The sequence below is a fragment of the Ursus maritimus genome, unplaced genomic scaffold (assembly GCF_017311325.1).
Source record: "Ursus maritimus isolate PB19 unplaced genomic scaffold, ASM1731132v1 scaffold_3, whole genome shotgun sequence".
In the NCBI taxonomy this organism is placed as follows: Eukaryota; Metazoa; Chordata; class Mammalia; order Carnivora; family Ursidae; genus Ursus; species Ursus maritimus.
Genome location: NW_024425563.1, coordinates 77893052 through 77914838, shown reverse-complemented (window position 1 = coordinate 77914838; position 21787 = coordinate 77893052). Strand labels below are relative to the sequence as shown.

The 21787-nt window shown below is 38.6% G+C and overlaps 1 protein-coding gene across 1 annotated transcript in view; it reads right to left on the bottom strand.

The window, feature by feature from the left end:
• PCLO (piccolo presynaptic cytomatrix protein) overlaps nucleotides 1–21787 on the bottom strand; it is a 367203-nt gene that overhangs the window by 173261 nt on the left and 172155 nt on the right. The window contains 4 exon segments of the mRNA XM_040644314.1: nucleotides 3154–5162; nucleotides 5528–8653; nucleotides 8656–10597; nucleotides 20644–21354. Of these exon segments, the coding sequence (XP_040500248.1) occupies nucleotides 3154–5162; nucleotides 5528–8653; nucleotides 8656–10597; nucleotides 20644–21354 (7788 nt within the window).

Sequence of the window (21787 nt, the reverse complement as noted above, 5' to 3'; positions counted from 1 at the left end):
TTATTATTATTATTTTATTTTTATTATTAACTTTTTTTGAGAGAGAGAGAGAGAACACGCAGGGCAGGGGGGCAGAGAGGAAGGGAGAGGGAATCCGAAGCAGGCTCCACACTCAGCATGAAGCCTGATGCGGGGCTCAATTTCAGGACTCTGAGATCATGCCCTGAGCCAAAATCAAGAGTCTGACAGGCATTTAACCGACTGAACCATTCAGGTGCCCCAGGAAGATTTATTTAGAGAATGAGGTAAGGAAAGCCTCTCTGTGGTAGTAAAACTTAAGCAGAAACCTGTACACAGGAATGAGCCAGGCAAAGATCTGAGGAGAGAGAGATCCCAACCCAGGGCTGGGATGGAGATGAGGTTGGCACATCCAGCAAATGGCAAAGTCAGCAGCTGGAGCAGAGTGAGAGGATGAGGCAAATGTGGGAGTGACCGGTGATTGTGAGGCAGGCAGAGAAGAGATCCTATGGGTCCCTGTTAAGAAATTTCTAAGATATTCTGAATTTGATGAGGACTGCTGGAGAGTTGAAGCTGTGGAGTGCATGATATCATCTGGCATACATTTTAGAAAACCACTTTAGGTGCAGTTTAGAGAAATGACAGTAAAGAAAGCACGAGTCGGGGGAGTACAGTGGCTAGCAAACAGTGTCAAGAAAACCAAGAAGACCGAAGGCACTAATCTCTTTGGTCTAATCTCTAATTTGGTCTAATCTCTTGATAGCCATGGGAAGGAAATCCAAAACTGTAACTCAGCAAATTACATGCCCTGTGACATGTTCTTTACTACCTTTCCAGTTTCATTTACAGTAAACATCTTCCTCCCCTTTGCTTTATGTCTGTTCCTCAGTCTGAACCTTTGTATATTGTTTCCTCTATTTAGAGAGACCTCCTTTTTTCTCTTCATGGTCCGACAGAGATTTCACTTTCATGTTTCAGAACCTCCTCTTTGAAACATTTCCTAACATTTCCAGAAAAAGGAGATCTCAGCACAGCATCTCATACAGGATAGAACTTCTCTTTTATGCTATATTACAGTACACATTTTATACCGTGTTGTCTCAATGGCTACCAAGTGGTGATTCTTTTCAACTTTACTGGTCTGAGAAAATTAACAGTATGTAAATTACTGAGCTAAACTTCTTAAACCCATATCACTATGAATATCACTTAGAAGATTATTCTTTTCAATACAACTAATCCATGCTTATAATGAAGGAATTAATTTAGTTTTTAAAACAGACTCAACGCATGTCTAGAAATGGGCAAAGAAACCAATTATAAAATTCACAAATTAGAATCAAAGTATCTACAGTGCCAAAAACATTGCCTGTATACAAAAATGGTCTACCTTGTGCATGAAATAAAACAGTATCTTTGAATTGATACACAGTTCTTCCATATTAAAGCACTGAGTTGGACCAATTAGAAAAAGGAACTACTGAATTGTGCTTTGAGGCTCATCCACCTAGGATTTTTCAGGCTCAGAAATTATTTAGTAATTCTACCCAACTTCTTTTGTGATTAGATAGTTATTCAGTAGCATTACCTGTAATAGAACCCACATAACTCACTGTATCTTTCATTTCACACTTCCAAATCCGAAGTGAATTCTGTGGAAAAAAATACTGACAACTCCAACCTCTTCTCTAACTGAGTTCATATGAATTAAGGGTACAGGGCCATACATTAAGTAAATGACCAACACACCAACTGGAAAAGCTTATTCTTTCTAAGGACACAAACCGTAAATATTAAAGTCCTGTCAAAAGCCACATTTTCCAAGTTTTCCAAGCAACTCTTAGGTGAATTTATACGCCACTGCTATAAAAATAAATACCTATACATATAGCTGAGTTGAAAATCACTTCTCACAATAGATTTAATTCTAGAAACAAAGCCATAGAAAAAATAATTCTCTGTAAATTGAATGTAATTTCAATTCACCAGTGGTTTCCTGACCTAACAGTTATGACCTCTGTCCCCCACATGAAGACAATTTTACACAGTGTTTGAGAAAATATGTAATAATAAAATGTCACTATGAAACTAGAGAACACACATGAATTTATAGTTTTTAATATACCTATGGAGATGTCTATATACCTATAAACAGACTTATAGTCATATTTAATGGCATGTTTTTCAGCCCACAGCCAATGTTTAATATACATGGGCCAGCAGAAATATAGCAATGTCTCAGATAAACCTATTTAGAAGCTTCAGGGTTTGAAGACCTGGAGTTCACAAACCAGTAAATTAAGAGAACTTTTAATTTGAACATCTTGTATTAAATTGAACCATCATATTTATCAACAGCCTTCTGTTATATATTAGACTTTTAAAGTAGGATACACGTGTTTTTATACCTGATTATTACCATTTCTTATTAGCTCAGCTGGAGAGATCTTCACAGATGTGTCCAACATATCTATATATGTTCTTTCTCCTTTGAAGCATGCCTATATATTTTTCAATAATTAACCACTATTATTCAAAGAAACATAAAAATTCTTTTTGCTTCTGTAAGCCCTGGGACTAAGGCTTACCTGAGGTTAGATTAAGAAAATTGCCAGAAACTAAACAAGCACGGATGAACTATGAAATTACTTTCCTCTACCTGCCCTAGAAATGCTCTCTTTTAAGCAATAAATGTTCTAAGTCTTTCAATGAAAATATTCTGGCCGTAGGAAGACGAAACTGCTTGGATGATCTCCAAGGACCCTCCTGCTAAAGACTTCCAGTACCCATGGGTCTAAATTTAGGGCCATCCTTTGTCTAATCTGTTTACGTTCAGTATTTATTCCATCATACCTAAATATGAATATTAATTCTACTCACTGAAAGCAGAGTCGACAATTGACACTTGGGAGATTTCAAGATTAGAAGCAAACTTTCAGTCTCATGAAGTTATGAAATAACAAACTTCTTTCTCATTTTGCCTCACCTAAGATGCTTGCCTTTTTTTTTTTTTTGGTATTTCTAAATGGATGTATACTTTTCTATTTTTCCCCAAATTTCTAATGCAATAGTCCTCACTAAACTGTAGTACTGGGTTTCAGAGGTACCAGGAGCCTCATTGCCTGCTCAAGTCTGCAAACACGCGGTTAACATCAACTCATCTATTGCCTTCTAACTGAAAAGAATCACTCTTACCGTGTAGCCCTCGGTATACTGAAAAGGAGCCCTGGAACTTTCATCTGCTGTTGGACTCAGAGGCTTGGGGTCAGACATGGACCGCTGCATCATCTTGGCTGTCTTAGGACTCGCGGGGGGCACTTTAGCCATATCTGGATGCAGTACTTTCTGCGGACTTATATCATCAGGGAGGGGTTTTTCATAAGGTACAAAGGCTGATTCTAAGGCTTTGCCTGGTGAAAGTGGTGAGATGGGTGAATAAAGGACTTTTGGAGATTTGGGTGGGGAAGGAGCCAGCTGTAGTGTGGAATCTGCCCGAAGGTGAGATGAGTAACCAATCTCTAAAGGTGTTGGGCGTTTCTTGTCTTTGGGTGGAGATGTGGCACTCAGATATGGAGGGCTCTGTGTGTCTGAATCTGCTTCTGTTTGACATCCTAAACTGCCCCCTTTGTAAGTCTTTTCAGGTGCTGAAATGTGTTTAATTATTTCTACCTTGGCATCCACGCGCGCCCGTATTGACGGTGTTCTTATGGTTCCAACTGGTTCAGTCTGCACAGATATCTCTGCTACTGTCTGAACTGCTATACTGGAGACTTTGGAAAGGGGTTTGGTCTTGTCAGCCTCCATCGTGCTGTCACCGTACTTGCCGACTCGAGCTTTTCGCCTTGCTCTGGTGGGCATATCCCATTCGTCCTGATCTTCATCATCGGTTTGGACGCTCGTATCAACGCTCTTCTTGGTCCTCCTCCTCCTACTCACATAACTCCGATCTGCTGTGTCCTCGTCGTCAGTTTGTACACCACTGTCCACGATCTTTTTAAAGCCGCGGGGATCGTCAGATTCTCCCAGCTCATCATACTGTCCGCGGCCTTTGGCGGCAGAGCTTCTCTTCTTGGGCTGTTTCTCATCCTTTACCACCACGTCTGTCAGGGGTATTTCTGAAACAGTACTCAGGATGCCGGGTGGGGCGATGTACTGAGTAACACCATCAGACTGCACCGTGTACCACCCCTGGCTCTGTGGTATTTCAATCGCCACAACGGCCGAGGCAGTGGTGGTTGCATCCTCAGTTGCCCAAAACTGACTGCCTTCTGGGGCAGCATACTGACCTTCCAAAATGGCCTGCTCCGTTGTGGTTTGTGGAGAAGCCGTTCCAGAAGGGTCATAGTTATACTGGTAGATCTGGCGAATCTTTTGCTCTTCTAGCTGCTGGTGAAGCTGTTGCTGCAGCTGCTGGATCTGCTCCAGCTGTAGCTGTTGCTGAGCTAATGTCTCCTGCCTCATCATGAACTGGGCTTGCCGCTCTTCTTCCTGCTGATAGAGAAGGTGCTGCTTCATCGACTGCAGCTCCTCCAGCTTCTTTTGAACCATGATCTTTTCTTGTTCCCGGAACCTTTGAATTTCCTGACGTTCCCACTCCAATTCCTCAGCAAAACGCTGCTGCTTAATTTTCTCCAGTTCCAAGAGTTCACGCTCCAAGTCAAGCTGCTGCTGCTGTTTATCTTCTTCAGGGACCATTAAAATAGCACTTTCATCTCCCACCACTTCAGAAAACACTTCGGATGCTGTGGTTAAAGTGGGAACTGAGTCTATTGTCTCAGCAGTAAGAGTTTCCATCGTAAGAGTCTGCAAACTGGCATTGATATCAATGCCGGTTGCCGCAATGTCTGTTTCAGACGCACCTGTTGTTAGGAAATAGGACCTGGGCATTGGCTGGCTCTGGTGCAGGGCGGATAATGAAGTCACCCCGTCAGCTGTGTGCACGCCCGACAAATCCCTCACCGTGGTGCTGAAAATGGAGCCAGGCTGTGTGGTGATAGCAAATGTGGAGGGAATTGGTGTTGCTACTGAAGAATAGACAACACCATTAGATGACCTCAAAACGCTCCCCACACCATACTGAGATCCTGGAGGTGGAGTCATTCTTGCTGTGGAATACTGTGGGGTACTAATCCCAACTTCTGAAATGACTTGTCGTGTTTCAGGGTATGGACCTGTAGTCTTGCTTGAATAATCCATTACCTCACCTGAAATACAGGGTAGAGTTATAGTCCAGTTCCCAGAACGAATGACGCGTTTTGGGTTTGAAAGCCCTCTCAATCTTGATGAACATAATGAATGGGACTGCATGCAAATCCACAGGTTAACCTAATTAGATGCAGAATCAAAGCGATGCTGAACATGCAGGCACATGCGGGTGACTTTGGGCAGAACAAATTAAAAAAATGAAGGAACGAAAGCGCACATGTATTCTGAAATATGTTGCCAAAACATCCAAAGAAAGACAAAAAGTAACAAAATCGGAAAAGGGACCACATTTTTCATCCTGAAATGAGATGAGGGACACCGTAATGACATTTCAAGGAAAGGTCTGCTGCCACATCATACTGACCTGTGGTTATTCTCCCTGAAGTTAGATCTACTGCTGCATCAGTTCCTCTAGAATAATCAAAAGCATTTTTACTTTTATAGAAAAAATGTCCAGCTTCTGCTAAATTAGTGTCAGACATGGATGGTTTCATTCCCCCAATCCCTCTATAACCATACGGCCCTGACCGATCGTACTGATAGTGGTCATCCCTATAACCAAAACGGTCCTCAGGAAGAGTCGTTGCAGGCTGCTGTGCTGTGCAGCTCCTTCCAAAGGGTAACTTATAAACCATATCACAGCATACAGCTCTTCTCCCTGCAGTCAGATCAACAGGCTTTTCATCATCTTCTATTATTTTGGTCACCACACCTGAAGTGGATTCATCCATTGTTACGACAGTTCGGTGAGACTTTGTTGTACTGAGGTCTACCACTTCCCCATCAGTGATCCCCTGGGATGTGATGCTATCAGTCCATCCATTTGTGACACCAACAGGAGGCGCAGTGACAGGTTTTGTGATAGCCGATGTTGCTGGGTATGCCGAAGGACCTAAGGATAAGTTGATTGGTGCGTCCTCTCTAACTGCAGGGAAAGCCTGGCCACTTGGTATCCTATATGGGGGCTCAGCATGCTTTGATGTAGTAAGCTGGAGTGGTGCTGTGGTTGCATGTGCTGCGCCCACCAGGCTTTCTGTGCCCGTGGTGTAACTGGTACTAGCTACGCACGTAACAACAGTCACCGTCTCAGTGACCAGGGACATCGGCCTTACTATGGATGGAGTTGCACTGAGATTTATAATAGATGGCTGGACAGCACTAATCTGTCTGCCATAAATGTCACTTGTGGTGCTTTGCCTTTTCATATCCATCGTGGAAGCAGAAAGATCCATACACTTTTCAGTTGCTTTAACTTCTACTTTTGGTACTGTACGCAAATCAATGGCATCCCCGACAAGCTGCACCTTTCCATTTTCCTTATGCTGATGCTTCTCTAAATGTAGGCTATCCAGAGCAAGAGGCTCTGGGGGAATTGAGATAGACACACTGCTGGGACCAACACTAGGGACTGCACTTCTGGCTGCTAAGATCTCAGCCTTAGAAATGTCAGTGGTGTAAAACTGTGTCCCTGAGGTTGGGGCTGCTTGAAATGAAGAGAGTGTTGTGACAGGGAGAGCAGAAAATGTCTCCAGAGCTCCAGAGATGTATAAGCTCTGTTCTGAAGAACTTGGCATTNCTGCAGTTGTTAAAGGAGGAACTATAGAAAACACTGGTTCGATGGAAATCAGGTCTTTGGGGGGTGATCCCAGGGGCCAACTGGTAATTGCTTGACTAGCTGAAGAATCTGTGGGAGTCCCAGGTTCAGATGGCAACGTGATAACCACGTAGGTTTCCATGAGGGATTTGGAAAATCTCGGGGAGGACTTGTTAGAGTGAGGGGAAAGTGGGGAAGTAGGGGAAGGTAATTTATAATCTGCTGAAGTCACTAAATTTAGTGTCATATTTGATGTTAAAGATAGACCTGTTGGTTTGGGATGTGTATCTGCTGATTTCTGCGTAGTTACTGGAAGCTGAGGAACTGCTGGTTTAGGGGCAATTGGAGGTTTACTTGGCTCAGGTCTGTGTATAAATACAAGTCCAGATGGGATGGAAGATGGTTTAGGAGGAACAGGAGGAGGTGCAGTGGTACATATTTTTGTTATAGGTAACCCACTGCTTCTTGGAATAGCTGTGGCCTCTACTGTAGTAACAGCATCAACTAGAGGTGTAGCTGTAGGAGTCAGAGTCACTGGAGCTGTAACTGGTAACTTTTTTTTAGGATGAATAGTTGGTTTAGGTGAGGTTGGTGGAGGAAGAGGTGGAGGAGGAGGAGGAGGGGGAGGGGGAGGAGGAGGGGGGGGAGGGGGAGGAGGGGGAGGAGGTTGGGCTGACGCATCCAAAGAAGAGCTTCTAAAGAATGGACGAATTTTAGTTGGAAGAGAGGTAACAGAAGGACTGCCAGATGGGAAGTGAGATGCAGGTTTTGCTTGATCGAAGACCTGTCCAGCTAGAAGGCATGTTGCTGGAGCCTGCTCCTCCACTGCCATAGCAGACGGAGGGTGATCGAACACAGTTTCAGAGAAGCCCATTTTTGTTAGTTCAACCTCAGACTTTTCCCTTTTATCTCTGTAAGCTTCCAAGACCTCGAGAATAATTCCATTCCCAGTGTCCTTCTTGGCTTTCTTCACTGGGTCTTTTTCAGATGTAGATGAGTCAGTGGAAATAGTGTCAGCAATGAGCCCCTCGGGTTTAGTTCCTACAGATTCCATGATAGGAGGTTCCATATCAGATAAGGAAATCACAATATGATCAGCACTAGTTCTTCCATCTGGTACGACAGTCCGATCTAAAGATATACTTATTTCTTCCGGATAGTCTATAATACTGCCTGGAAAATATGTTGATGAAGTGACCTCCTCAGAATCTTCGAATTTAGTTACTATGTCCACTGGCTCCGTATAAACCGTGGTTATGCTATCCAAAGTAGTAATGGGTGAGGAGCTATCTGTGGTACAAACTGAAGAAACAGATGACGTGAGAGAGGGTGTGTCAGAAGGTGGGACAGATGTAGCACTTTCTGAAGGCTCAGAGTAGGTCAAAATCAGTGATTCGTGGGCAATTATCTCTTGAATTTCCCTTGTATAATCAGTTACATATTCATCCTCAATTTCTTCTGTTGAAAAATGTTGGGTTATCTTGACATCTGGGATAGAGAGAGTTGCGCTGCTCGTCGAATCTGTAAGAGATGCTCCTGAGAGAACACTTGATGTCAAAGATGCATCGGGCACCCTGTCAAAGTCCATGGTAGACTCTGTCATGTCATCCATGATGGGGGGCTGGGTTGGACTGGATCCAGGTGTTAACTGCATCTGCTGCCTCTTCATGAGTTCTTCATAGGCAGCATCGGCATCTAATAATTTTTTTTCTTCACTGGTAGAAGTTACCATACTACCCAGATCCACTATCTCATGGCTTTCTGGGATGATATAAGAGCTTGAAACAATATCTTCTTGAGGCACAACAGAATGTAAGCTTTCTAATTCATAAAACTCTTTCTGGAGGTCTGTTATTTTTTGCATAGGATCTTCAAAAATCTGTTCTGGAATTCTTTCCCTCTCTGCTGCATAAATCCATTTTCGTCTTCTTGCCTTGTTAGCAGACTGCCATCTACTGAACCATTGTATGTGTCCTCCACTAGAGATTCATAAATATAATCCTCTATTAACATCCCACCATACAAAGGCTCTTTTTCAAACATTTCATCTCGTTCAGTTGCAGCTGGAAAAGCTTTATATTTGTGGGTTTTATGCATCATTTCTTCATACATCTCCTCGGCACTTTTTAATGCCTTTTGGCCACCTTCTTGCTGCATAATAGACTGCTCATCTGTTGGTGAGTACAAAGACACAGCTGTGGGCAATTTATAAACTTTTTGCACTTCTATTATTTTCTCTGGGCTTATTTCGAAACCTTCTGGGTCTGATTCTATGCTAGGTGAGTATTCAGAACAGGAAGATCGATGGAGCTCCTCCATTTCTGCAGCCTGACGTAATTCTTCTGTTGGAGATGCATCTTCAATGGGAGAGAGATTACTGGGTGGTGTCTTTGGTCTTTCCCTTCTTCTCTGTGCTCGAAGTTCATCTTTGTCTTTCTTTGATTTCTTACTAGAAGTCTTTCTTTGTTGCTGCTCCAATTCCCGCTGCTTTTCTTGCTCCTTTAGTAATTCTTCTTCCTCTCTCAACTCTTCTTCCTCTGAAGAATCTTCAATAGTAGGTAAAAGAGGACCATGTGACCTGTGCCTAGCTTTACGTTGCTGTTTGCTCTCTCCTTTTTTGTGACTGGGGCTACTGTCACTGTCCTCATCAAGTGACGACACCGATGTAGGGGATGTTCCAGGAGTGAAGCTGGAAGCATGAAGACTAGAAGATCCTTCCCCCCTTGACCTATCTTCTGGAGAGTCTGTCAGGCTTTCCATTTCTAGTTCTGGCTCCTCATCAAAATACAGACCTGTTTTTTTCTGTGAGGACTCTGCAGAGTATTTATCTGCTATTGTGCTATTGAGTTCAATTGTTTTGAATCGACGCAGCCCTCCTCCTCCAGCAATTACAAGTTCTTCACTCTCCTGACTTTTAGTCTCTCTGTACTTAAGCTCAGGACTTTCATCGAATGTCTCATCATCTTCGTCATGCCACGAATGGCGTCTTCCTGCATCATCATCAAAGCTTGCACTGCTTTTCCGAGTTAGTCGCCTGTGTTTCCCTGCTGTCGCTTTCCCTTTCCCTTTTGTTTCTTCCTTCTTTTGGCTCTCAATACTACTACTGATCTCTTTGAGCTGGCTTCTAAAGAACTCATCATCTTCAGAACCTGAAGCATCTTCATCAGCACTCATTTCTATGATTTGTTTTCGAATAAAGTCCTCCTCTTCACCGGATCCTTGACTATCTTCCTGTTTATACTCATCACTGCTAGATGAACCAACACTAGTTCTCCGTTTTCTTTGTGGAACAGGCGAGTTCTCACTTTCGCTACTGTCTTCAACTGAATCATAAAGCTGTCTTCTGGTAGCTGTGTCATCAACAAACTCAGACTTTTCTTCATGGTCTTTTCTGGAAGGAACATCTTGTTGGCTATCTTTTTTTAAAGTGTCTTTTTCTTCTTGACTTTCTGTGAGCTCCTCTTCTGCAATTGTAGTTTCTATAGTTTCAGACAAACTCTGAGTTTTTGGTTGGTCCTTAGGTGGCTCAGAAGAAACCTCATGAGGTTGGGTTTTCTTTTCTGGCTTTTCTTCAACAAGTGTACTTGCCTGAGCTTCCAAAATGGATAGGACTGTACTTTCTAACTTAGCCAAATCTGAGGGGCTGGAAGGGCTGCTTTCTTGTGAAAAAGAGTCCTTTTTGAGTCCCTTTAGCAAATCTTTTTCGTCACCTGGAATAAGACTTGGAATTTCACCAAGTGAACTTGATATCCCATCAGAAGAATATCCTGTGTCACTCAGACCTTGTGGGCTTTTTGGTTGCTGAGAACTTGAAGTGTCTGATTTGTCATCTTCCTTTTCCTAGCAGGGAGGAAAAGATACAGGAAAACTTAACATGATTAAACTAGTAATATGGCCTCTCTATTACTCCCAAACAATTACTATGAACTGAGGAATAATTATAGGATTTTTTAAAACTATATGTCAGTAATTTTTTAAAAAATCTTTGGATACAAAAAAAGTGAAAGTAGTTGAAACATACTGACTAAGGTTAGTTTTCATTTAACCTAAGTTTAATTAAATGTCAATTCTCAATGACATTTGATTTTTTCCATTAATACTCTATCTTCTTAAATTTCAATTCAGTTTTCTTTCAAACACATCATTATCTTTCTCAGTACATTTACTTTGGGGAAAAGTTACAAACGTCAAAGAAAAAAATTAATGTTTTCATTAATACAACCAATACTTTTGAATCATGAGGACAGGCAAAGAAAGAAAAAAATCAGAGGATGGGCTTTGTACCTGGCTACAAGTTGTAAGAGATGTTGGAAATTTTACTTAACAAAAATATGCAGGTAGTATGACCGTAATGATATCTGTCTCAACTACCACAGAAGATTTTTTTTTGAGAGAGATTCAAATAAGACACTACTAAGTGTCTTTTAAAGACACTTTAAAAGACATTAAGACACTATATTTACTTGGTATTGTTGTTAATATTATTCTACATCACTTGAAGTGAATGTTTAGAGACTTTGAAAAAGTTTGCAATAATTATTAATAATTATTACTAATACTTAATAACTTTGAAAGAGTTATGCAATAATTAGTTCAACTCATAGCTAAAGAGAAATATCCAGCTATTATTTTTGTAGTGTTGTTAATCTCATTTATCTTCAGCATCATACCTCAAAGATATTTAATAAATATTACTTATAAATATCTTCTGATTTTGAAAATACTTGGACTTTTACCTTTACACTATGTCAAAGTCAGTTCCTTTCAACCAGTACAATAACTAACTTTTGTAAATGGGACGACAGGCTTTCAAGGGAGCCGGGACACTATGTAGACAGAACTCAGCCTTGACCTGCTGCTTTCCTTGGGCTATTATGAGGCCATTCCAGCAATTTGTTTCAAGAATCAGAGTGGCCTTAAATGAAAATAATAAACATAGAGACTTTTTGCATAAGTCCAAACTATAAATACCTATGAGCAAAATGAAACTCAACTAATCGAATTGGTTTCCATGCTTAAAGTAGGGTGTTAAAATAACCCTACAGCCCTATGGGATAAAGGGGTCAGAAAACAAACTGCAGGAGGACATGCTCTGTCTGACCCTAGCCTATGAGGCCACCTCAATTCCAGTAAGTCTGTATCTTGAACCAACCATCTCAATATTTTCAGTGGGTTTGTAAGCGTGGGCTCCTCCAACCCACCTGTAGCTGTAGCCTAAATGATCAGACAGATGTCAGGCTGAACAAAAAACAAACTTGCAAAAACCTTTCTTCCTTCTTTCCTTCCTTCTCAACTCCACCTTCCTCTCTTTCTCCCTCTCCTCCTCCTTTTCCTTCTTAGAGTTCTCAAATATAGAAGCTGTTGGTTTGATACTCATTTTACATTCACGTTCATCTTACTACCTGTTGTTAATGTGTATGGTTAGAGATGTATCTTGAACACATTATAAGGTAAAATGCTTTGGCCAAATTAACAACAGGACACAACTCAAATTCAAAAAGACAGTGATATATTATTCATGACTTCAGTGCAAAAAACCCAATATGTATTCTTTGGGTTATCATGAATTAACTTCCCTGGGTCAAATCAGATGTCTCCCCAGGAAAAAGTTACTTATCGGCAGTTGCAAGACTTTAGTAGTAGGGCTGATGAGCACCCAACTAATTTTGGTTCCTTTGTCTTAAGAGCTGCACATTAAAGAGGTAAGCACACGTGAAGCAGACTTCTAATAAAATCTTCCTAGATGGTTTGAGTAGAGGGATGTTTCTATCTCCTCACATCCCACATAATGATGAACACAATTTTTTTGGGTCAATATGCTTTCTATGTCTTTCCTTATCTGCCTTTCCACCCTTCACTAAATCACAGTAAATACCATAACCAGAGGGGTGGGGGACCTAAGCTCCTTGTAAAAGAGAAAAAGCAAAAAAAAAAAAAAAAAAAAAAAAAAAAAAAAAAAAAAAAATCATAATCAAATTGTGATGGTGTCACTTGTATTCTTTATTTTGTGTCTGCATAAGTTATAAAACAGAACAATGTAATAAATTATCCATATATGGAGGAAATGTAACCATTGTTATATATAACAATAGAGTATAATAGAGAAATTATAGTTTTATACAATGAATTCTACAAGTTCTATATTTTACAGAAATAAAGATCAGACATATAATGTAACAAAGGAGATTAAGATACATTAAACAGAAGACTAACACACATAAATATCAAAATACCTATCCTACAATCCCCTTCTGGGGCCTTTTCCCATGTGTTCATGTTTTCTTTCTTTCCTTAGTACCATGTTCTACCCACTTCCCCCTCTTGCCCCTCTCCTGTTCTCTTCCTCCACATTCCACAGAGGATTCAATCATTATTTCTGTATGATGATGCTGTGATGATTTTCCCTCTAAATGACTCTCCCACTCCATATTATGAGGTAGCAAAAGTCTGCAAACATTTTACTCTATAGGCTTGTGGGTCTAAGATAAAATGTTTGGGTTGGTTAAAAAAAAATCAAGTTAGGTGACCAAGGAGCATTTGTCTGAACTGTTTAGAAGAAACAGTTGGTCATGGATTTATTGTGCCACGGTAAATTGAAAAAAATTCATAATGTCAACTCTTCTCACACTAACTAAATAACAAAGGAATAAAGGAATAAACTCTCCTGAGAGAGGTGAATGACTTTCTTTTTTTTTCATTACACTGTTAGCTATTAACTACCAGATCAGACACCAACCAAGCTCTTTGCCTCTTTAAGGCTCCTACACGTTCAACTTTTTACCCTCTGTTGCTAAAATCAAAAAAAGAAATAAAATTGTTCTTCATATACAGAGATGGGCATACTGAGACACTCATCTGTCTAAGCATTTATCCCTCCTGTGGCCGTCTACTTTCCTTTGGGAGGTATGTGAGTGGAATTTGTACCCACACAAGTTAGCTGGGCTATATAGATTTAACACTGCACACCCTTGCTTCATGGATTTTTTTTTTAACAAGGGAATAATTTGATCAAATAAGAGTTGATGGAACACAGAAGATCATAAAACACAGTGTATAAGTTGGGTTTGGTTTTCTGTAATTATTTAATCTTCAAATGGCTATCTGGAGTACTGTAACTCTAGAGGAGTACGATCAAAAGATTTAGGAGAGGGAGGCATAATTTGGCTTATTTTCTTCCAAACTTCTAACTCCCTAGGACTAAAAGATTGGGAGTTTTCTCCTGTTGCTTCAAAAATATATGGTTGTAAAAAAAAAAAAAAGTATGGCATATACTTATTTTTGAGAACACTAAACTACTTGTGATAATATGTTAAGATTTAATGAAATGAATAGATTCAAACACCTCTTTCTAAATTACATATGTATTATACATAACACATACATACATGTATGTGTATAAATATCACTGAATTTTACGTATGCATTATATTCTTCATTTGAATAGGTAATCAGAAATTGAAATTAATTATCTATTTCATTTTTTTACATGTATACAAACTAGAATGACCTCTAAAATGATTACTTAAGAAGAAAATTCCAGGCATCTACTTTTTACATGAGAATTTTGTCATCTTAGATGGAGGTAGTGAGTGGGAACAAACATAATTTAAGCATACCTTATTTTTTTTTTAATAGTGATATCATTTTTCAGTTCCCCTAAGGAACACATTTTCTGTGCATTTTTCTAAGTACACTTAGCATTAGATCCTACTGCACTTACTTTTACTGTTACTGTTATTGCACTTTTCCCGTGTATAGAATTATGGTACTTGAGCATTTCTAGTCTATGTATATGAAACAATTACTCAAAATTTCCAGGGGCTAAGATTCCTATATATTTTTTTACTTACTAACCAAAAGCAGAGAGTGGAGAATTCCTTTTCCTTCTAATATTCCATGCCATTCAGAGAGAGGCAGTGATGAACTGGACCCATTTGAAATTCTTCTGATAGTGTTAAATCTTGAAGCCTTCTCTAGTGATGGGGAATATACCAAGACACACGTGCACTGCCAAACTCAGCTCGGCCCCTTTCACAAATGCTGAGATGTTTAGCCTTCCATATTAAAGGTAAATGGAAGTTTTTTTTTTTTTTTTTCATATTATTGGGGTTAAGAACCGAATTGCTGGTTAAATTTAAGATTGTACAGAGAAATGATGAGATATTGCTTAATTTTCCCAAGCCATTTATTTCAATGGGCCAAAGTAAAATAACAAATGAATGATTTTAATCATTTATACAATGGTAGGGTCAAAATGGATTGCTAGTCTGACTAGCACTCTAAAGATTAAGTCCATAATGTTCAGTTGGACTGGAGAGAAAAATCAAATATTCTCACCTACATGGGAATCCTTTTCACTACAGAAAAACTCATTATTTTTCATCCTGATTCTCCTGCCATTATATACAATGACTTATACATGACCTGAATATTAACCTGTTAGTCATTTTAGGCAGAAATAAAAGTTTATGCTAAAGGATGTTGAGATTTTGGGTTTTATCAGGTGACCTATAGTGTTTCAATGTAATATATCAAATGTAGATAAGCAGTTTTCCGTTTAAGTATATAGATAAAAAGAGAGAATGCTGTAGCAATATGAAATTTTAAAACAGCAAACAAAGTAAAGAAGAATGTATCTTTCAAATTATTTATCATATTTTAGGATACATTTTATTCCCATTTGACAAACACATTTTGGTAGAGAGGAATAAATGGGAGATAAGATATGACGACAAAGAAATGTATACAATATACTATGAAAATATGAATGACACAAATGACAAACGCATAAATAATATAAATATAACAACGTAAAATATTACATAAAGTGCTTGGGATTATGGTGGGAGCTGCTAAGAGAGAATAATAATTATCATAATGTAAAGGCAGGATGGTACAATGTCATAAGAAGAATTATGTGTAGTGTTGAAAAGTCACTCTTTTATAATCAGAACTGGACTATAATCTCGGCTGTGCCGAATTCTTAGCCATATGATACTGGGTACAGAAATTCAGTTTTCAATTTAAAGAAGATACAACGTTTACAATGCACAATGTTTACCTCATCCATTGTTCTGTGGATGAAATGATCGAGAAAATACTTAACATAGTGCTGAGAATGTTCTAAGAGATAAATTCAGAATATTATCTTGATTTCAAACAGAAACAAATTTAAAACCCGTCAATACAGGGAGTGCAGCAGCTGAAGTGACAGCCACTGGGGAGAAAAGTAGCGCAGAGGTCCAGGTGGGAGTTTTTCAATCAGGTTGACGGAAGCGAGCAGCAGCAATGCACAGAAACCTGAGCGCAGGTGTAGAGGGGAGAAAGGACCATCGACCCTCAGGAACTACACAAAGGCATACTTGGCTGGTTTTCTATAGCTCACTTGTGGGAAATATTAAGGGCTGCTTGCGAGTTATATTGGAGGCATATTCCACAGGGCTGAGAAAGCCAAACTAAGTTATTCAGACAGGTGTCTTGGCCGTGGGACGCAAAAGCCTGGGCAAGTTTGCAAAATGATGTCATGGGCTATAAGAAGTACATGTTAAGATTTTTACTATATTTTTTCATCCAAAATTACATGTTCCTAATATTGAAAAAATGGATTGATGTTAATGTTCTTTTTACTTCTTATGTGAGTTGGTCCCTGTTCTGTGAGGAATCCTGAGAGAAAACTGGGAGTAACACTCTAAGAAGAAGTCATAGTGAGTTGGTCACTTTATTCATCCATCTTTATACCGAGATTTCTTACTCAGTTAGGCATCTCTGGCTTTTATTACCTACCAGCAATTACACCGGTTTTCCTATAGCAGGTAAGTGGTAGACAAAAGAGTCTTGTAAAACAAAAATCACATCATAAAGATCATAATGTAAGAAATACACAAACACATGACAAACACATGACTAAAGAAGGTGACGCTCATATCATTACAAGCTTTTCCTCAGCAACATTACAAGATAAAGGCAATGATGACCACGTTAAATCAGATCTGACAGTTTGCTAAAAATGTCTGCCATCATCAGGAAACCTATTTGACATTCGTATTGACATCTATTATTGCTAGTAGCAAACCCTGCCTACACACAACATGCTTTAGCACCACAGCAAGCGGTATCATGACACCATCACAAACTTCTCAAACCTTCTGCAAATAAACATTCCAGTGCTTTACCAACTTTCAATAAACTGAATAATAAATACTTAGAATCTTCTTTCGATTTTTCTTATTTAATAATAAAGGACAAAAAGAAGTCACACATCATTTGGAGAAACTTGATTTATCCACCACGGAAAAATGGATGCAGTAATATGTACGAAATGATAGGGTGACAAATCAAACTGTATTTGTCAGCAAATATTGTTGGAAAGAATAAATTAATAACTAGAAAGTTTCGGAGAAATTATTAGAACAAAGTGAGTAGCAAAAGTTTTGGTATTAACAGAATCAAAGTGTTGATATTTCTAATATGTTCAGTTTATAATACTCACTATTTCTGTTTCAGTAATACTTAAATTACTACTCTAAGCCACTAAGGAAAAATGTACCAATGCATGAAGTAAGCCTCAATATTGACTTTGGTTAAGGTCTACATATGTATTTAATGAAAACACTGTATATTAGCTACTGAGGAGTTGGCTTTTTTGATTGGAATTATTCTTTAAAAAGGGTAAGATTACAGAGCTAGCAGGACCTGTGAAATTCATTCACTACATCTGTGACAAGTAGGTCAAAATCGGACACAGTTACTCAGGATTTTACAGATGCAGTGTCTGCTGTAGACAGATGAGACCTTTATATTTTGAAGAATACCTTTAATATTTTGTATTGAGATAGCGAATAACTATGAATTTACCTTAACCACAGAGGTTTACTGATTCTGTAATGGGAAATTAAACAGTTGTAGAATCTGAACATTTAATTCTTTTTTGATGGAAGTCGAAGAATGCCAAATTTGTTCAACTTTTTGGTGATGACAAGTGGTTACTGGTAATACACCCATTACTAGACAGTATAAAGTAAAGGGATGATGGGGGAAAAAAGTAGATGGGAGAAAGTAAACCCTGGTTATCAGCAATATACTACTTACTAAGTATTTAGTAAGAAATAAACACTAGCCATTCTTTAAGAGAAGTATGATGTGAAAACAAGCCTCTGAAGACAGATATTTGGAAATCATTGATTGTGCTATATAAAATGACATATGTTACCTCATTTTCTAGCAGTTAGCAAGAACAAATTACTGGTATCAGGCAAGATTAACATTTATTTGTAGAATTTCTACAATTAAAAACATTGATATTCAATTTCAAACTTAGAGAACAGGTAGCAAGATTTAGCAGGTACAAACTCTGATCCAGTCCTTCTAATTGTGATATATCCTTGTGGGTTATCTTTCTTGTTATGGATGGTCATTAAAACTAACCATCAAATTATCAAAATAACTTTAACTTAGAAGCTGAATTTCAGATAACTCTATCATAAAATCTCAGACCAAGATTTTCAAAAATATTGAAGCACAATCAATACTCTCTCTAAAATACTATAATCAATCATATTTTAATGTGATCAAATCTACCTATATTAAACAAATAAAATAATAATTTTAGCTTATTTCACTGACTTATGTTTTTGTGAATGTTTCATACTGTTAATAATATATTTGTAAATCAGTGCATACATTTAATTCAGAAGTAAGTATACACATACCGAGGTTATAAAAGAAAAAGTAGTGATAAAAGGACATGATAAAAAGAAAGTGATAAAGGTGTAAAATAAAATTAAAAATACATTAATAAAATATTCGGATGTTTCTCACTCAGGTTCTTTAACAAGTAATAGAGAATCATTAGCAATATCTGAGTGATCAATTAAATTATGTGAACTTGGGAAAATAATTCTCTTAACTCTAGGAAACAAACTGAGGATTGCTGGAGGGAAGGGGGGATAGGGGGATGAGGTAACCGGGTGATGGGCATTAAGGAGGGTATGTGATGGGATGAGCACTGGGTGTTACACGCAACTGATGAATATTTGAACACTACGTCTGAAACTAATGATGTACTACATGTTGGCTAGTTGAATTCAAATATATAATGAATATTCCTTTGTAATAAAAATGTTATTTTTATTAAAAATAAATAAAATGAATATTTGTCTTCTCTCAAGGTCACTGTAACACAAAACATGTAAGTAAGCAAAAAAAAAAAAAAAGATCTGACAACCATTTATAGAAGGGAGAAAGAGCAGAGAGCAGGCATGGTGACGTAATTAGATTCCTCAAACCATTAGTGAAAGGTCATGAAGGCCATCAATGGAGTGTCCTCAGGAATAGGAGTCAACAGACAGGAATGCGATAAATTGGATGTGGAGAGCAAAGGGTGCGCTGGTAAGGAAAAACCTGAGGTTACTCAGAAGGCTAATGACTGGGAGACTACGGACAGATGAATGACACTGCCATTACCAGAGACAGAAAGTTAGAAGCAGAAACTGCTTCTACAGAGCGTAGATAAGATCCGAACAACTGAATTCTGGTTTACAATGAGGCTTTGAAGCAGAACACATACTAGGTATTTGAAAACACAGATCTGATACTCAAAAGAGGGCCAGAAGGTACACAGGTAGATTTAAGTACTGCTCATGTGGCACGCCTAAGAACAAAGGAGACAAAACTCAAAACAAAAACAAAGCAAAACATAAAGAAAACCTCATCACACAGAGATTGGGAAAGAAAGTGATACACGGAGTCAGAGTAGAACTCATAAAGCATGGTCAGAAAGACAAAAAGGGAACAAAAAGGGAAGGGTCATGGAAGCCAAGGGCAGTTTCACAAACAGAGAAACGGTCAAAGGTGTCAGGTTTTGCCAAGCGGTTAGCTAGGAGAAGCAATGGGTGGTGGTGGTGTTACTAGATCCAGCCATTCTCTGACTCTGATACACTCATTTGCATAATGAAGGAAACCAGGATTTCCTTAATGAGCAATACATCATGTATCGAAGATGGGTTAGTAACCATGCGTTAAAACTGTAAACACCAAAAAAGGAATATAGATTGTAATTAGAGTTCTAATATTAACTTTTAATATTAATAAATCATTTCTTTTTCTTTTAAGTTATTGCTATTACTTGTGAATTAAAATTATTCAACCAGATATGATGCAAGATCTCATGTAGCTCTAAAACAGAGTTCTAAAACTGCCATTATTGCTTGTGCAGATAGAGGTTAGGATGGATACTCTTAGAAGTTGCCACTAAAGAAAGAGAATATATATTATTCCAGATTATGCCTGGATTATAATTAATCCTTCGATAGTAAACACATTAAACAAACTCCAACTAGAGTATATTATATTAAAATCATGTTAAACACTAAAATTAACTTTTGTAAAAATGACTTTTGTCCTGAATTTTAGCCACACTTTTTTTTTTTTTTGGCAATCACAACTTAATCATTTTATGGCTGATGGCACCTTAAAAGGCTTTCAAGTGAAAAGAAACTTGACTTGCCTAACCAAGTGACTAAGTAAACAGAAACTTAAATAAAGACACATATTATTTTATATTAAAGGTGGATATTGATTTTATGTTCACAGTGGAGAGAAGAAGAACCTTAAAACTGTAAGAAACTCTTCTTATCACCCTACAGAACTTCAGTAATTTATCAGATGTGCATAAAAGCAGGGAAAATAAATTTGATATCTGCTTTAAGTTCGATCAAGCCGTCAGAAAGCCACAGTTGTTCATTTCAGCAATCGTTACACTTTTCTGAAAGTGCCTTTAACTGAAGGCTTGCACTTACATAATTACCATTAAGCACTCTGTGTACTTAGGTAAAAATTAGCAAATTTCATATATATAAGACAGTGAAAGACAAGAAAATATAACTTACTGTTTTTTCTCTCCCAGGTTCCACCTGATCAGGCTTTGCTGTGCGTGCTGCCTGTGGCTGTCCTTTCCCTTTTTGAGTCGCCTCATGGTCTTCCTTGGGCACACCTGGAGGCGGGCCGGAGGGTCTACCTTCCATCTTGGTCTGTGGCTGCTTCTCCTGGGCTACGTGTGCAGCTACTCTGCCTTCTGGCTTTTCTTCAGCGATTGGTATTTGAGTTTTAAGTAAGTCTTGTTTCTGTTCCTCCTCCAGAGCTGACGGTTTTGTTGCTGGAGGTAACTTTTTGTCTTCAGAGGCTGGCTTTTTGTCTTCAGAGCTTGGTTTTTTTTCTTCAAGAGGTGGCTTTTTGTCTTCTGGGAGTGGCTTTCTGTCTTCAGGGGGTGGCTTTTTTTCTTGAGGGGCTGAAGTTTTGTCTTTCTCTGGTTGACTCTCTTGTTTGTGATCTGTGGTCACCTTTGGGACAATCTTTTCAACTGACGGTATTTCTTTCACTTTTTCTGGAATGACTTGCTCAGCTTCTGTTTTTCCTTCTTGTTCCTTCTTTTTTATCTTTACTTGGGTAGGCACTGCTGCTTTCTGCGATGGCTGTTCTGGAGGGACAGGCATAGGAGAGGCTTTTGGTCCTGAAGGTGTAGGTGGAATTTTGCCCGTATCTCCAAGCTGTCCTGATATTGCTCTCTGGGTTTGGCAATTTAAACAAAGCCATTCTTGAATCTGCAAAGAAAATAGCAATGAACAGATTAACTAAATGATAATGCATCTGTTTTGGTGCATATACTAAGGTTAACATCTGGTGATTTCTAGTTGCTTTTTTGTATAGGGAAAAAGTAGGTCACTGTTTTCCAAATCAATGAAATAGTGACTTCTAAGGAAGATTGCAAAAAAGGCTATTTATAATCTAAAAATATGAGGAATCCCTAGAGATTGCAATTCACTCTCCTCACCATAAGGAAGAAAAAAAAAAAAAGTAGCATTAAAGATGGAGCCGGGGTTGGGGGGTAGGTAGATGGAGCCAGGGGAATATTCACTTTTTTGGTGAAGAATCTGCATTTCTTCCAAACAACATTTTTGAGCTTGGTGGCTTCAAAATTGGTATTTCACATATTTACACAAAACATTAAATTTTATGGTCACTTTATATTAACTA